Source organism: Ascidiella aspersa, chromosome 8, assembly GCF_963924565.1.
Source record: "Ascidiella aspersa chromosome 8, kaAscAspe10.2, whole genome shotgun sequence".
NCBI lineage: Eukaryota > Metazoa > Chordata > Ascidiacea > Phlebobranchia > Ascidiidae > Ascidiella > Ascidiella aspersa.
In genome coordinates, this window is record NC_139454.1 from 8071271 (window position 1) to 8090071 (window position 18801).

The window sequence follows — 18801 nt, forward strand, 5'->3', positions numbered from 1 at the left end:
TCCTTGCTGTACGCTTTGAGCGTTTAATCGAAGCGCTTTCATTTGTCATTGAACGCGATATTGGTTGTAATGCGCCTTTTGCTGTTCGAAGACCGTTTTAATGCGCCGTAAGCCTAGTTTGGCTTGCTGTATCAGCTCAGAAAATCCGATGGGCTATTGCGCTTTGATACATCCGTCGACCGAAAGGGTGAATCGAACTGAAATTAAAACTGAGATCGGTTGGATTTGCCCATTTGCTTGTAAAACTCCGGAATAGTAAGCCAAATACAGCGCTATCGTTGAAAACCTATTAGTTGTCAGCCCCTTGATTTCATATCTTAACACAAATTGAGTTTTCGTTTGTTTAAAATCGCAAAATCTGTGGACAAAGTCTATTCCAAAACAAACTTTTATTCCAAAACAAACCGTAACAAAAATGTTTTTTTTTTAAATGGGCCTAGAAACGAACATCGAACATGTTTTGAGACAAAAACATGAATCACCAAAATCCGGGTGTCTGTGTTTTGTGTTGAGGGTCAAGCCAGTTAGGTTCCCCTTGTTATGTAGAGGCGAAACGCCAGTAAACTGAAATGATTCATTTCACCCGTTGCCTATTTTGCTGGCAAGCATGGCAAACTGCTACGAAGGTAGGCGTGGTAAGGATAGGGTTACGGAGCTGTGGGATAACTGGGCATATCAAATATCAGAACTAGAGCGTAAACAGTAACTACACAATAAGTCCGACTTATACATTTATAGTAGTGTTTTGGAACACCTTTCTTCACTCGTTTGTGTAAAACAGCAGTGTACCAATAAAACTTTCAAAAGTAAAGTTATTTGAGCGAATATTAAAACGCGTGCCGCAATTATTGACTGGTTTAACTTCATGGCTCACCAAAGTGCACGCCTGTTCAAATTTAAATAAAAGCCCGCAATTTAGCAACTCAAACCGTAACATTGAAACATCATTGTGGATAGTACCTTGACTATATTTTTCCTAGTGGTCAACTAAAATGGCTTAATACACCGCCCGATCTAGCCATATGACAGCAAAACTGACCAACGACTGTTATTTAAACAACTGACCAACGGTACAGCTGCCAATGGTTGGCCAATAGGACTCGAACCTTAACTGACCGACGCCCTAATGTGTATGTATACGTGACATTTTCTATTCTGCCAGCGGACATAAAGACCTATTCCGAAAACCCGCACCAGTAGCCTTATAATGCGAAGGGGTAAAAACGACGTGAACATAAGGCAGACGCGAGTTAGTCGGGGGATTGTCTTGAGAACCACTTTCACCTCGTTGCTGTCGAACCAAGCTACCTCGTCGGGCCTTTGATGCGCCTCTCTGCAGAGAGAAGCTTGTGTTTGTCGACAAACAGATGCGCTGACGAGCCCGGGTGCTGGCGAAACCGTTCGACCTTTTGCGGTCTTTTGTTTTGCTGCTATGTATAGTGCTGCTGCTTCACTGATGTTTATATATCTTACCGCTGCAGCGCCTATATACGGGTGTTTTTTCTTTGCTTTTGCGAAGTTTCAAGTTGTAGTATGATACGTGCTTACCACCGGTCGCGGGTTCGAATCTCACTCAAGCAAACAGGTGCATAGTGATCGCAGCAGACGTGCAAATCGATTTTTACTAAACCTAAAGTTTTTTTTCGTGGTTTTATTTTTGTACCTATTTTTAATGCAGAACAACACATAACCAATGTAACTTAATAAACGGGAATTTCATATTAAAATTTAACAAACACCTGCAAAAGTTATGCACGTCTTTACAGAATAGGATAGGTTTAGATAAGTTTAAAACAAAGTGCCATAAAACAACCTCAACATAGTGTAGTGCAACAGCTTTATAGGTTGATCTTGCTCTACACTCTAAGAGAATGGCGAATACAGACGCTTAACATCTACACCTGGCCCATCCGTCCATTGTCGGCCGGTCCTCTGAAGAGAATTGTCCCGGGGTCGGCGCTCGTTAGCCCTAGCCCCTGTTTATCAGCACCTCGTCCCGCCGCAGAAACGTAAATAACCCCCACGCCCACGTTCTTGTTTTCGCAACCCCCCTACCACCCCCCAGGCGTGTTGGCGCGCCCGGGACGCGACCCCCGAACAATCGGGGCCCACAAAGTGCGCGGTCATCATCGTTGTGTGACGTAGCGCGGTGAATCACGACCACGTGACTTGGACCGGTTTTTGTGTTACGGACAATGGTGTTTAAAACAAGTATAGGTTTACGTGTGGTTGGTTTGAAAAATTCTTCACGCTTCATTTTGAAATATTTTGTCTGGCGTTTGGAACGTAACACACTGGTTATCGTGGCAGATTAAAAATCAGAACACATAGATTATTTTATTTTTATTTTTGACCACTAACGCGGCTTGTCAAAAAGTGTCAAACTATAAAAAACTCTGTGTGTGTGTTTTATCTGTTGGTCGGCTCTAATTCCACACATGTCAAAGCGCGAGTTTTTGCCACTGTTAACAGTGTTAAAAAGGGGTATTGCTATTTTGTAGAAAAACCAGATGATATATGTGAAAAAATCTTAGCAGCCATGTTTTAAAAAAAAATAAACTTTTTTATTGGCCCAATGCCGATAACTGTCCCTTAGTGTCGCAAAAGTTTCATAATTCGACCAGTATATACATAAATTCCACACCGTTTCAAGATACAGCCTTTAGTACTCGGATCAGCTCAACGTATAATGTTGACTCTCGGCAAGCAAACTTCTACAGAGACTCGCCACACCGCGCGAAATTACCGACCGGCAATAACACGAGAAAACGAGCGGTTGGTCAGCACACCAGCTTACCCACTTGAAGTGACCCCTCTCTCCCCCCAGGGGCCTCTGTCCACCGCTAGTCCCGCGTGCGTCTCGAGCTATTTAATCACAGTCGGTCGGGCGGAGACAATACCGCCGGGCGCTTGTTGACCTGAGCGACGCGTTCAAACAGGCATGGCGTGCCGCTGCTGACGATCTACGTACGACTTTTACGTGCGCTGACCGGGAGTGGGCTGCCTTTTTCTTTTAAGTTTTTTGAGGCGTCATTTTTGACCTTTTTCTAGCACGACACTCGTTTTTGACCAGGTCCCATTTTGGGCCCGATTCGCTTGTTTTTGGCCAGTCGTGTTATTTTGGTGCGGCCTGTTTTTTGGGCCCAGACCTTTTATTTTGTCGTTTTTGTTTTTTTGGAGCGGCGCTCATATTCGGCCGATTTTACTACTCAGCGAAATAAATAGTGATGTCAGATAATTTAGGAACGGAGCGTACTCGTCCGATACAAGGGTGGTATCGGTGCCGATCCGATACCAAATTTAGAGGTTTCAGCCTTGATTTGCGACCCAACTCATAAATGGATTAAAAATATTATGTTCACGGCTGATAACAACTATAACTTATTAAAGCTGAACCAACTTTTGCCTAATAACCTCGATAAATACCCTTGAACATTTCAAATTTCATCTATTTTGCTTGTTTGAGCCTTGTAATGACGTCATATGATATCAGATCGGCACCGATACCACCCTTTGTATTTTTATCCAAAAGTATCGGACATCCCTAGAAATAAGGCTTCTGGCTTTTTTTTCATAAACCCTCTTTAAAAGTTTTCGCTTTGTTTAAGCGCAGCATAAGGGAGCCGATCTATTTATAGCTTCCCTGTAAATTAGCGCTCACATCAGTCGCAGTTTTTGAGGCTTTGGTTTACGCAGCTTGCGAGCCCCACCTTTTCGATTTGTTGGGCTTCGTTTTTTTGCTTTCTTAGAGATAAGATCACGAATTGTAAGCAAGGTTCAATTTAGCTTTATTGAAAATCCTAATTAAATTGCCAAACTTCAACCTGGGGTTGCGTCAGGTTTATCACAGCACGTTCGACAATCTAAAAGTGCGAGGCGTTATTACCGATGCGATCTACAATCTAATGAACGCTGAGACAAACCGTAACCCTAAATTTATAAAACAAACTTTTGTAAAAAGTATTTTGATCGAAATTTTTTCTACAAATATAAACATTGACAACCAGTCGGGAGTGAACCATCTTTAAATAAATCGTTTCCGAAATAATTTTACAAAAACGCTACTTTTAAAGTTTTTGCCGAAAAACAATGCTACATGCACCAGAAGCTTAAGTTTCGAACAATTGTATGGGAAAAAATGCGAAAATGCACGTCGCTCCTGCATTCATTGCACCACGTAACCACACATATCTGGACCGCTGTCGGCAAACAGAAAATTCAGGTGAACCTACTTCGGTTCGCACGCAACGCGAAAGAAAGCAAGACTTTTTCAACCTTCTTAGCGGTCACGTATGGCCCGCTCGATAAGACAACGTAAAGCAAATAAGCAAACAGTCACGATGACCCTCGGTTCACTTAATCCAATTGGCGCTGTGGGCGAAGCGAGCTTATATACGGTTGCCGTTTGTTTTTGCGGGTACTTTGAACACTTTTCTTGATTATATAGGCAGATAACAACATCAACAACTTACAATTACCCCACAGGGAGTTGGCAGTTGTCTAAAGCAGTGTTCCTAACCTAATTTTTGTTTACCTCACAAGGCACCCATAGACCACTTTGACGGCGTTACTATAACGAGCTCTATTTTTATTTTTGGTAAGACCGATAATTCACTTGAAATACTTGCAAGTCTGTAATTTAGGGGCCTCATAGTTGCTTTATCTTTAAAAACTAAGCCGTAAGAGAACACGCAAAACAAAATTGTTTTGTATTTTGAGATATTTTTCTACTTTGCAGCTGGTAGCCTAATGGCCCAGTGGTACTTGACTTATAAGGTTATTGCGTGAACTATATATTTTCGGACGAACACTATACGTATAAAAACCATATGCGACAAAAGTGACTGTAATTTTACGCACTGCAGTAGTTTTAGTATGGAAGTTTTTTTTCTGAAAACGATTTATTACAAGCGTGTTGCTGCGTTTTCTCCAGCCCTCAATTTTCTAGCACGGTCACCCACCCGCTATCATTAGATAATTGCCTGGATTTTTCAACAACCAAGCACAAGCTCTTTGCAGTCGAGCAAAAAGATTACCGAATCCTCCCCGACTGTCTCTCTGCTATATTTCGTGCATTATACGTCACAATTGTTTGCAAGTGGTGTAAAGCAACGTCAACCATGCAATTTACAAGTCGATGCAATCGCCTCGTCTAATAGCCGCGGCGACCCGCAGACGATTTGGCGCCGCTGGCATCCATGTAAATGCACCGCGAATCGGCTAATTCGCTTTGCCGCGTTTCCGTCACAGATAGGCCGCAAAGCCGCCCTAAATCGAACCGAAACGAGCCAAAACGATAAGTTTTTTGTGATTACGTCTCTCAACCCAGGGCGGTACACTGTCAGGGCAGAGACAGCCAAATCGCCCCTAATGGTATTTGGATCAACAAAATGTTGCTGTCTAAACCTGGTCATTTGCAAAATGTTGCCACTTCGTCAAAAATCGCAAGTTTACCGATTACGCCAAGCCCGAAGAAAACCGCTAAAGAAATGGTCTGATTACGCACAAACATTTTGGAGCGATAAAGCTAAGCGCTTTGTAAGGGTACTCATGCACAAATCAATGCATCAGCATGAGTAAACACTATTATGTTCGTTTAGGTTTAAAACGATTGCCGTTGCTCGATCATTTTGACCAGACAGTGCAGACATTGTGTGAAATTAAGTCAGACAAGATATCTTGTACCTAAACGTAACATACTCTTATCCCAATCTTGGTAAATTACCGCATTTGTCTAATTTAAAATAGAGGAATCAGGTGGAACTATATAACGACAAATTGTATTGAATTCTCAACAAGCTTTCGCACAACCCTGCTTCATCAGGTCAAAGTATCATTTATACTTTGATTCTTATCGTATATAACGTCCAGATATGGCTCCACTTAAAAGCCCTAAATGCCATAAATCTCCGCTACCTTTTAGGCAATCCACACATCTGCAAAACGTACACATTTTAATATTGTTAATCTTAAGTGTACCAACTTTGTCATCTGTATTTTAAGTTAGCGTACACATTTTAAGATTGTTAATCGTAATTGTGCCAACTTTGTCATTTGCATCTTAATTTTATTCTATATTAATTTTTGTTTCTACATCATGTCCCACGTCTTATGGCAATTCGCTGCAGGGTAAAAATCTAATGACGCTTTACGTGATTTTCCAGGCGACATCGACAACATGACGATCTTCTACATCCTGCACAACGGCACCAACGCGACAAGCGACAGATTCGTCTTCACGGTCGAGGATCAAGGTAAGTGTCGCGTGTTGCGCAGAAAGTGTCGCTTACATTCACGACACATAGACAGCAGACTATGAGAAACATTGTAAATTGGAGGCCTGGACTTTGTGTTGTGGCTCTAGTGACCCATATAATATTATAGTTGTGCAATAAACTAGGCCAATATTTTACTCCCCTCAAGTTCATACGGCAACTATGTTATCGGCTTTGTGTGTATAGGTCTGCTCCTAGGCGTGTTATAGCAAACGAGGTGATATTTTGAATTAATATTTGACTTAGCTCAATCCTATACTCTACCAGAAACGTTCTAACAATTATGGTGACCCATATAAGCCCATGCTTTGCTCCTGATAGATTCAAACGGCGACTATGTTATCGGTTTTGTCTCTATAGGTCTGCTCCTAAGCGTGTTTTTAGCGCGCGAGGTGACATTTAAAGTCATATTTAATTTAGCTCAGCCCAATACCCGTCAAGAACATTCTTACAAGGCAAGCACGTTTTTCCCGGGCTTATCTCCATTGCCCCAATCTGCCTTTCAATTAAAACGCTCGCCGACCATTAGCGGGTCGCAAAGTCAAACACGCACAGAAGCCGTCGTTGTTTTTTCTTCAAAACGGCGGCGAAGTTCACTGTTTAATCAGGTTAGAAGCCGACAGTGCTTCGTCGACGGCCCAGCGACAAACAGTTCGACAATATCACCACTTTGTCTCATTTTTCGGGGCAATTAGCTGCGAAAGGGCGAGCGACGGTAGCCCATTAGCTTTGCGCCCGACGAGAGGTATGGAAAGATAAGAAACAAAGCCATGCGATCAAATGTGTTTTGCGTGGCCCTGGGTTGTCCTTATCGCTTGCCTGGGCGCCGGACGACCTGTCCTAGCCGCTACTGGCCGTCTGAAAGGGTCTGCGCATTGTACTCGCGCGTGATAAGCCATTGCTGATTGATTTTCTGACGTTGGACGATGCCGGTTCATGCGCCACGTTTTGACTCAACTGGAATGAGGATGACGTTGGTAATCCGGGTCCGCACGAGCCGTCTTATCCGGGTCTGCTGCACACGCGAGAACACTCAGACATGACCGTGCAATTTTTGTCATTGTACGTCAGTTTTCTGAATATCTAGAGTCGTTTATTTTTTAGTGGTTTATCCGTACCCTGTCCGTGCGGCTACCAACGAATTCTGTAGCTTTTTTTATTTTGTAATTTCTGTAGAAGACCTCGTTGACTATTTCGCGTTTCTGGAGTAAAAATGAAACGCTTATTTTGTAAAAATCCAAGACAGGCTAAAGCCCAAGAGACACGCCCCCTAGGGCGCAGCGAACCGGCGCTCGCTCACAAAAAGCGGAATAAAACGAAATCTCAACACTATATAAACACATTCAACTGATCCGAACCTCGCGGAATGTGTGTATTCTCGTTTGCCCGCAAGATGCGACCCTCAGATAAAGTCGCGCGTCCGATATTTAAGCGGAGCGAGGTATGCGAATGGATGGCGGCCCTTGGCGTAATGCGCTCTGTTTTGTTGCGGAGCGCTGCGCTTGGCGTTGACGGATTATCGAAAGCGGCAGGGCGGCTAAGCGCTTTTGTGCGGCCCTGTGCAATTTGTCTTTGTAGCTGTCGCCTCGCTAAATTTGTCGTCGCCGCTTTTTTGTGGAGCCAGCAAGAAAGGATGATGTGTATATGCAATACCGCGGGAGTTGAAAATATGCCTTGTAGCGCTTCTGTCGTAAAGGCACCCACGAGCCTTTGACTTTTGCCGCCTCGTCGAAAGAACGTGTTTTCACACTGAAAATGCAAAGAACAAGCGCGAAAACTGCATAAATTGCAAACTTTAATAGTTCAGTTATGGCATGTCAAATTTTTTTCACCTACAGGTTTTGCACCCCTTTTGAATCACCAACCAATTCTCGCATCTCTTCTAGAGTTGCTTAATTCACAAAACCATTGTAATTTTAGTTTTACTTAAGTAACTTATAACATAGTAACACAATACCAAAATGTGAGTTATTTTTACAATTAACTGAGCAAAGAAATAAATTACAAACTTTAGTAATACATTTTCTGTCACTATTGAGCATCCCCGCACCCCCTTAGAAGAACAATTGCACCCCTGGTTAAAAAAACCCATCTAGGTTTTGATACAAGTTTTCAGCATCGCCTTGCAAAAAAATTCACCGTTTAAAATTAAAATCTACCCAGGTTTCTTGTTTAGTGCACCGTGACTCCGCACTTCTGCTCGTGCACTCGAATCGTTAAAAGTCACTTTTTTGTTGAAAGCAAATCATCTTAAAACTCTTCTGGCATGTAATCACAAAGTAAGATATTTATCATCTGAACTTGCCAGGGACTATAGAACATCGCTCTAAACCGGTGGTTCTCAACTACGACGCCCTGATCGGCCATTTCTAATGCTCAAGGGTTGCCGGTATTTCAAAATTGTTAAGAATCTGATTTTTGCTCAATTGGTAAGCTTCTTGATACAACTATTTGTGTGCAATTAGAGACCATTATATCGAATGACATTTTCCTACATGTTTTAAATTGATTATGTTGTTCCAGTTCCATTTTTAGTGACATTACAGTAAACACTCTACGAAAGTTCCAGTAGGGGTGCCAAAAATCTATTTATTATTTTGAGGGGTGCCGTAAGCCATAAAACGTTGAGGATCACTGCTCTAAACCGTGATGATTGAAAATGATCTTGGGGCTTTCCAAAAATTCCGCATAATCCGGGTTTTGCATTTTTGAGGCCCCCATATCGGAGAAACGTCGTTTTTTCACCCAAATCCCAAATACTCTGACAGAGCGGAAACTGAAACCTAAATGCGCGACCAAACAAGAAATTGGCTTTACTCGATGATCGCTCTTGCGCCAAACCGCGCGCGCAAGGCCTTTGTGACGTAATCGCAGGCGCGATACGCGAATAAAAAATGAGGTAGAGTCCCGCAAATAGCGGTTTAAACTCTCGGCGAACCCCGAATGGCCCGAGGCGACACGTGTTCGTCTAAAAGCGACGGCCATGTGCGTTAAATCGAGAAAACGGCCTTCTATTTGTACGGCTGAAAAAAACATTACTTTATTTTGGCCGCACCATCACGTTAATATTTCTATTGGGATAAAAACCATTTGTTTTGCAATGAGAACTAAATAACTTACCATTCTTGCCATGGAATAAAAAAATACTCTATCAATGTCGGCAAAAAAGCGGCTTCTTTACCACTTCCAAAACAATGGACCTAATCATCAACGCGAACAAATAGCTCATTTTGCTGTGGCCATAAAAAACAACCACTAAATTGTCGTGCCTGAAAATAACATGACGTTTTAGCCGCTTAGACTATAAACGAACCTTCTTTAGCATACGAACATTGGCCTTTTTCTTATACGAATTTACACTTTTTACACTGATGATAGCATGAGGTATTGTCGAAACGTTTGTGAACAGCAAAATTTCGAGTATAATGGCTTTAGTATTTTTATTAAAATTTCTAAAAAAAAACGTGTATTGTGTTCCAGAGAAAATCCGCTATTTGTCCATGAAAGCTTCGCGCCACAAAAACGGATGTTAACCCTCACTACCGTTTGTCAAGAGATTATTGCGCCTTTGGCCATTTCTAAGAGCTCCGGACGTGTATTAGCGACGCTTATAGCGCACACATGTGAGGTTTGTGTGTGTTCCGCTGTGGTTAGCTGCCGGGCGCCAACCATCAAACGGTGAAGGCGTGGCATGACGTATTCTTCCCTTTCGTCTTTGATTCGATTTTGACTCCCCGCGGTATATACGCCACACATTCTGCCGTTGACGCTTCTTTTTTTTTCGGGAGTCTTGTTAAGTTCGTTTCATGTGTAGGCTGCTTTTTACTTTTCTAGGAGTTTTATAGAAAAAATTAAACAAAAAAAAGTTTGAAAAATCTTAAAATACGTCTTTGGGGCAACGTTTTTCAATTTTGTGCGTGCTTTATAGAAAATAATATCGTCAAAGTAGCTTAAAACTTCATATATTTCGTTGTACGCGCGTTTGAATAGGAGATTAGGAACTTAACCTCCAGTGGAACTTACGCAGAGGCAAAAAAAATATTTTTATACTATTTTATTAGGCGTTCATTTTCCCCAAACTTTTTACACAGAGCTTTCGCGTCATGTCATTGGCTTTGACCGAGAAAAACTTGTATTGATTAAACTAGAGAGCTATGCCTGCGACAATCCAGTAAAATTGTCGCCAAATAACATGGGAGCTCATTTTCATCAAGCACCAAACGCAAGAAAATATTCTCACTTAATCATCACTTAAATTCAACCTCTGTTCCAAAAACGTTTTAAAACCAAATGTTGCCCTAAAACCATATTTCGGTCCTAACAGAAGCCTAAAGGAGTATTTTAAACGAACACTAACCTGATTTGTTGCCATAACACTTTACGAAGAAAATTAACAAATTCCGTTGAGCAAAACATTAGGTAGCATCAAAAGGGTGACGTCATTACAAGGCCATTCCGGGCTCGGCGTCCGTTCCCACGCTTTCGGCGCGAAACGGATGTTCGGTTAAGTTGTCACCGCCCGACGAGCAAATACGAGAACACGAATTCCACGATAAGATTCGCCGAAACGCATTTTTACAACTTGAGAGGCCGCGAGAAACTTGAAATTGCGCTGAAAATTATTGTTTCGAACTTGTTTTCAGCTTTGTCGCTGATTTTCACTCATGCTGATGTTCATGGCCGATTTGGGTCTAAACATAACGTTAACGGTTATGGTTTGGTTGCAACATTGTTATAGGTATTGCGCGTAAGTTTGCACAAAATATTGGCCAGATATGTTTTTCACCCCCATTTCGCCGATTTATCCACCTTTTTATGATTTAGGGCCGATTTGGGTGTAAAGTATTTTCCGACTAGTGGTATTGCGAGTTTAGCCGGGTAAGTTTTGGCAGAATTCAATGGTCGCCTATGGCAAAGAGACATCAAACGTAAATTTTCCGGCCTACGAATGTTCGGCACTTTTCAGCGTCCGGCTGTTACACATGTTGGACATGACCCACGTACAACAACCACAGCTGGTCCTTGGCCGTGACTCAAACCGAAATCTGAACCGACACGAAAGCGCTTTTATCGCGTAACTTTAACAGAACCACGCCCTCGATGAACGCTATTTCTGCAACACTGAACCCTTACTACGCGACCAATGGCGCCTTGATGAAACTAACCATTCATTGAAGCAGTGTGTTTTGCGTTCATCTAGTTGCTCAAGCTGTCTTGTTTTACTCAGTACATTTACTGCTATTGATCCCTAAATGAAGTTCGCTGTTAGATATTATAACTTTTAAAAAGTAACCTCAAAAAAGCAGGTCACGGCTGCCTTTCAATGTCAGCGCATGTCACTCAAGACAATTCATGTTGCACCGAACAACTATTTGCATCTGTATACTTTTCCAAACAATTACAATTATTTAAGCTAATTTAAAACGATAAGTTTCAAAACATTTTGATGGTAACAAAGCGCGAACCTTCCTAAGAAAATTAAAACAGAGAAACATTGTGAAAGGTATTTTTTTTAATTTTTTTTATAAACATAATGGAAAGAAGGGCGAAAATAAACTATAGCGTCTATACAAGAGCGACAGTTTGATCTAAATGCCACTTAACTTTATAGATTGGGAATTTCATATAGTGCTTAATGCACAGATCATTTGTATATTTTCAAATTTTGTATTGTGAACAGCGTGCGAGCGCACCCGCCGGCTGCGACGCCATTAAAATGATGACGTAATCGCCCAGCAATATCCCACGACTGAGACATGAGATATCCAAGCGCGGTCGGGCCAGTTTACAAAGAGCGTCTGGCTCCTTTTTGCAAAATCTTTCGCACGTTTTTCGACTACAGTTTTGACGGCCGGCGCGAAATGCGAAGCTTTCCATTTTCGTGCCGTGTTCCGTTTTGGAATAAGTGTTAAAGAGGTGGTAAAAGGCATTGGATAGGCTCAACAGGTTTAATAGCGCGACCGCACATGGGTCAAAAAAGCTTGCCTATATAGGAAGCCACAATGCTCGTCTTGCGGTGACGCCCATTACCCGCCCCTTGCCTCACGATCCGTCATAATTCCGCCTCTCCATCTGACTACAGCAGCCCAAGCAGTCCCGCTTTTACGGAAGATTCGAGACACTCCGACGAACGTTTATTCGATCGGGTTGCGACGCCGACTTTTACAACTCCAAGTCCGAGTTTGTTCTCTTGTTTACGATCGGCCCTACGCCGGATTTTTTCCCACGCGATGTCAAATTTGACACCGAATTAGGAGTTTTTTCGAAACTTTTTCATGGCCGAAAAAAAAGCTTCACAAGGGCAGCGGTCGTTAGTTTAAAGCTCATAATCCGTTTAACTTAAAAAAGATGTGTAAGAGCCGATTTTCAAGAAAAAAGAAACAGTGTTTGACACTGAGCTAAGCCTCATTTCTCTCCACGGTCGCTGTCTTTAAATGATCCTCATAGACTTGATTTCGTGTTGGATCATTTCACGTTTCAAGACTTTCTGTTTGTCTTCGAATCTCGAGCGGCGCCCGGGAATCGGCCAAATGGTGATGGAAAGGCATAATCGTCGTCTGGATTAACAGATTACCACCGCCGCGAATCCGCCAAACTGACAGACCCGACGCATTTGGCCGGCACTCCGGCGTCGTGTATTTGCCCATTCACACCCCTCGGGCCCCTTTGTTTTTCTTGCCCCCCTCCCCCTAAACCCCATGAAACTGTTGCCGGCTCTGGCGTTTCACCCTTAGACAAACAATCGTTAAACTTGAAATGCGCTCTAGGTGCGATTTATCTAAATGACACTTCGAGCGTTACCACATCCCTTTATTTCAACTTTTACCTATATCTCTGCGAATGTTTAATTTCGCGTTTTGCCTATCTACACCGTTCAATGCCATATTTTTTTCTTTTACTTTCTGGTTTATTGTCCTATAAAACCTCATGTTTATCACTAAACCTAGGACACGCGATTTTGACCACGCTACAGGCTCCAATTTCAATATAAACGTCGTTAACTTTCCGCATTAATATTTGCAGATGGCCATATTCGTATAATAAAAAGTGTTTTCAGGTGGCACTATATAAAGACAATTGTATTGAATTCTCGACAACCTTTCGCACAACCGTGCTTCATCAGGTCAAAGTAAATGTTTTATTTTCTGCTTTAACCAGATGAAGCACGGCTGTGCGAAAGCTTGTCGATAATTCATTACAATTTGTCTTTATAAAGTGTCACCTGATTACCTAACCGCGTTAAGGCCGTGAATTGAACTATATCGCTTTCCCATTGCGTCAATTCGCGTCCGATGCCACATAATTTCCACATTTAGGATCCGCCACACATAATTGTGTTTATCCGACAGTCGTAACGCTCCATTCCGCGAGTCCAAACTCATGTTCCCGCTCAATAAAAAAGTGCTTACCGTTTGCATAGCGCTCGGGGCAAATCCAAACAGAAAACACCCCGAATTAATCACAGTCCCCCGCATTGACCCCTAAAAATAACCCCCGGGGGTCGGCGCGCAATTCCCATGGCGCCGTGTTCACAGCGTGTCGCGTGTCGCGCCAAACTCCAGGCGACCCGTGTCGCGTCAATCTAATTAAGGTTGCGTACAACAAAACAGCATTGGAAATATTGGATCTGGCGGGGTTGCCAGAGTAAGGATAGGATTCCTCTTGCGTCTATTTATTTGATGTATTTCAACACTTGGTATAGCGGCAAAGGTTATCGGCGTACTGTTTCTGCTTCTCGGGTGGTTTTGCTTCTGATGGGAATGGGTTTGCTTGTTTTGGGAATGAGTAATATGTGAACAAGTCGGGTGTCCTTAAGTGCTGAGTCACTGCTGGGAAAGATAAATATTGAGTTCGAAATAAGGTTTTGCTTGAAACAAATTTTGGCGCATTTCCAGCGCCAAAAGCGTTTGCAAAAAAAAAACAGTTTTGCCCGCATTTCTCAAATTGTGTCGAAAAAAGATGGTTGTGTTTCAGATTGCTGGTGGAATGTTCTCTCGAAGCAGTTTTTCTCAGCAATATGATTTTTCCCACGCATTTTTTCCCAAATGCATGGCCCTGAATGACTAAGCGTTTGTTTTACTGTTGCTTGTACTATTATACGTGGTTTAAAAAGAAGCCGTGCTCCAATTTATTTACGTTTATTTTCCAGGGCTAGCCGTAGATTTCAATATAGATTGATTTACTGTGACAAAAAAGATATAAATTACGATAGCCGCAACACTATTAAACTTCTCCTGATCGTCGAATAAAACCTGTGAATTTTTCGCGTAGCGCTGGTGTTAGATGTGCCATAGTTTGAGAACCTCTGCGTTCTAGGCAAATTAAAAGAAAACGCGAGATTAACTCGCCGGCCTTTTTCGAAGCTACTTTGAGCGAAGTCTGCGCGTAAAATAAAAATTGAACTCTCGCGACCCCGATGCCTTGCCTTTTCTGCTCGCACGTGGATCTACCTCCGACCCCGGTTCCAAAAGTCGCCGCTGTTTTTGGTGTTTTTATCGTTTTCCATTGAGTGTCGCGTGAGGCGAAAAGCCGGCAAAATATTTGCGCGCCAATATTGACTGGACATACACGCCGGCATCCGTTTCGCAGAGAGGCACTCCACACGAATCCGGCCTTCACCGCGTGCTGTATCGGAACCAATCTAAACGCCTTATCGCCCATTTGGAGCGACTTGAAGGGAAATTCAAGACGAGTTTTTTTTCGATGAAACGGGTTTGATCGCGGTTTTGCTAGGTACCGCCTAAGGCAGATCATTTGTCACCGAGGTGTCACTTCGCTACCACATTTTGATTGCCTGCAAGCCGCTTTTCACTTACCATTTCACGACAAAAACACAATAAAACTTCCCTACGCATTCATTCCAATTACGAGACTGATGATGCAATATTTTGTGGCGAAAAATATTTCTATGTTAAACGACCAAAGCTTATTAATGACCTACTTTGACCAAGGCAGGAAAGTCTACACTCTAGAGTATATTAAATTCCCTACTCTTTCACATTTAGCAAGATATCCGTAGACAACAATAGAAACCTTCTTTGCCCAAGATGCCATGCTTTTCTTTGGCGCGATTTACAAGTTTTTGCAGCGTACTACAAGTGCTATTTCTGGTTTCCCCAAATTTAGACAACCCCGCCACCCCTTACCCCCAGTTATGACGTCATATATTAACGATCCCGCCTGTCGGGTTTCGCGGGGCTAAGCGGCCCCCGCTAATCCGATTACCGTGTCAATTAGGGGCGTCGCCCTGCCCCAACCCCTCCCCCGGCGGACCCCTTGCTGAGGTTTTCTTTATCACCCAACGCAGCGTGCCTTGATGGCTGGCAAACAGTGACGCCCTTTCCATCTATTCCAATCGCTAAACCTCGCGAACGTCAAGGGTGCGGTATGACAGTTCACGCCTCGTCGGAATTGTGTGTTCACTTTTATAGTGGCCGCATTTATATGCTCAGTCCTCGGCCAGTTTTGTATAAAGGTGCCGGCTTTCAGCCCTTGGCCGATTTTCAAGTGTAGTTGTTCGGTGAAATATTTAGATATCACCTTCCTTGGTCGACACAAGATTAGAATAATCAGCTGTCAAGTATTTGGAATTGAGCATCCTTTAATAAACCTAGATACCGGTGAGCATTTTTTGTCTTTATTGTGCCTATATGGGACTTAAAAAAACAGGCACTTTTCTGTTGTTGTCCAGTGAGGTTTAAATTTTGTTTCTGATGTCAAGATTTCAGGTTTCATAACCTGATTTTGTTTAAAAGGTGATTGGGCGGTTTAAATGGCAGATTTTTACAAGAAACATAACGAATCGCACGATAATGTGAAAACTCGAAAAAGATTTAAAAAAATTCCAGAAAATTTGAAACATCGTATTGGACAGCGCTGATAAGAATAAAACCGTTCAAAATTCTTAGCTATAGTTGTTACACAACACGCCGAAAACTATTTACACGGCTGGCAAGGGTTTGTATGCTGAGTGTTATACTCAAGTGGCACCTCGCCGGATTAATGGGACTCTTAAAAAAATCCCTCTATGACGTGGTGGCGACTCGAACGGCCAACTGACCTCAAGAGTGGTCATTTAGGAATGTCGCTAAGCCGACTTTTTGGGTGCTTATATGGCCAGGGTGTGAGTTTCGACTACTTAATTTTTTTGCGTAAGCTCCTTATTCTACTTTCGCGGGTCGAGAGGGTCCTTTTTGCGTAACAGCTTAGGGAGTGTGGTAACGTAACTGTGATGGAACGTTCGGTTTAGACTCTACTTTATGTTTCATTGTATTGGGTTATGGATGCTGGTTAACGTGCTTGCATATTTTAGGTATACAACGCTGTTTTCAGTCCGTTGTGGACGGTATGTTTTGTTGCAATTATTTGCTTTTAATGATTTAATATATCGTTGCCTAGTTTTTAAGAGACAATGTTTTTCCAAACAAACCTATGTTTTAAAAAGGATTATTGTTTTTTAAGGATTTTTTTTCTGTTTTTTCATGGATTGCATTTCAAACTTGCCAATGCCATGCATCAAGCCACTATTAAACTCTTTCAAATATGAGTTAGCCCCTTTAAAATGACATTACAGCTTATAGGTCGCACAAAAAAGTGTATCACACTGGAGCGAAAAAGTCGTCTCCACCGTTTATCAGCCGTTAAAAAGCCCGAAAAGCGTCTCTTCTTCGGTTTCAACAAACAAACAAGCGATCCCTATCTCGCTAATCTCGCAGCGAACAGGTTACGAGACCATTTTGCTGAGGCACGAGAGGCATCAATCACACGCTAAGAATGCGCATTTTTGCTCGTCCTGTCAGCTACCTGTATTTCCACGGGGCATATAAGCAAGGGTGACTGTAGCCTTGCCCCCTTCACCCGGGCGTGACACCAGTCATGTACCGCCCCATGAGGGGTCACTGACGCCGTTGACCCCCGAATCGCGTTCGCCCCCCTTTTTTGGGGGTTATCGTAATAAGGACGATGAAGAAACGGTTTTTGCTCTAGCCTCCCCTGTGGGAAAACCGTAACGCCGTCGCTGGCGTTGATTTTGCGAGCGGAAACAATGTCTGAGCAGTCGTTCCCAGCTGTTATCAGTTTTCGTTTCGAATGCCTGAAGTTGATTTGGCCGTGATTCTTGCGTTTACCGAAATTGAAGCTTTTTTTTAGAAAATAAGGGGAAGTCGTTTAGATTTAAACTTCAAAGGGTCCTTGAGCTATTGGATTGTCGAACGCATCGTTATGTGTTTACTTTTTAGCTATAAACCAAATCTAACCTAAAATTTCGCAGACAATAAAAAGAGTTTCTTTTCAATGTCAAATCTCGTGAAATTAAGCGGCTGAACACATTTCGAACCGACGACATTAGCAAACTTTGTCCAACGAAAATCACATTTGTGCTGCTCGCATCTTTGAAAGATTACAAATTTAACTTTAGACGTTTGTTCGGTATTTTTACGTTAATGGTTTTTATCATTCCGCAATTTTACGCCGCTTTATTTACTTTATATAATTGTATAATTGTTTTATGTTCAAGGCGACATAATAAAGAAGCCCAGTTGTGAACAAAACGGATTGGTTGGTTCGTAGTGAAAAAAACAAACAAAACAAAAAACGTCGAAATCTTTAAATTAGACAAAATTGAAGCCGCTTTATTTACGACCTAAAATATTTTTTCTATTGCTTTATAATAAAGTTGACATGATATGTAAAAAAATTGTATTAATGCTGAAACACCCCCTTTCCGTAGTGCCAACCGTCGTAGTCCTTAAATCAGACAAACGCGTCCAACTATACAGTCCAAGTTGCAAAGTTGACCGTTCGTAGCGGAAATTGCTTGGCGCTACCAAAGCATATTGGAGGAAATGCGCATCCGGGTCCGAACGCAGTAAAAGACGCAAGCGGCCTTTTCAAAAACGCAATCATATACTTTCCCTTTGCGGGAGTACACTGAAAAGCGAAAGACGCCGTGGCCCGGGGGTGGCTTGAAGCAACAACCTTTTCGCTATCTGTTCCCGTGCTTAGAAGGATTTGCTCACTCATGGTGGGGGTCGAATGCTTCGCAAAGCAGCCCCCTATCCTGTATATGAACCGTGACTGGCCACCCTAATCGGGTTACCCATAGGGGGCCTGATCACCCACCGTCGGCGCGGGATTAGGTTTCCAAACCCCTAGGGGGCCGCGCTGGGGCTTGGGTTGCCACTTTCCTCAAGTGGTTGTGTGTTTGGGGGGTTAAAGTCGGAGCTTGATGATTTTTTTGTCCGTTAAGAAAAAATGCGTTTTTTGTATTTTTTTAAACATTTTTGTAGGTGGCATAACTTGTTGGCCAGTTAGGAAAATATTCGGCTTTTTTGCCAATAATTTTTCCGTTAGTTTTTATTTATTTATAAGTGGTATTCTACTGTGGCCGGTTAAACAGTCTGTACTTTTTATCCACGTAAAGATTTCTTCCTACTCTTTTTATTTGGCGTATTTCGGCCAGCTAGAAAAACGACGTTTTTTTTTTTTGTTTTTTTTGTTATTTCCGCCTTTTGTAGTTCTCTGTGGA

General features: G+C 42.4%; 1 protein-coding gene across 1 annotated transcript in view; it reads left to right on the forward strand.

Moving 5' to 3' along the window:
- The window catches only part of LOC146135631 (FRAS1-related extracellular matrix protein 2-like), a 128954-nt gene that overhangs the window by 49572 nt on the left and 60581 nt on the right, over positions 1-18801 (forward strand). Inside the window, exon 19 of the mRNA XM_083395983.1 lies at positions 6165-6254. Coding sequence (XP_083252109.1) covers positions 6165-6254 — 90 coding nt within the window. The remainder of the gene's footprint in view (positions 1-6164; positions 6255-18801) is intronic.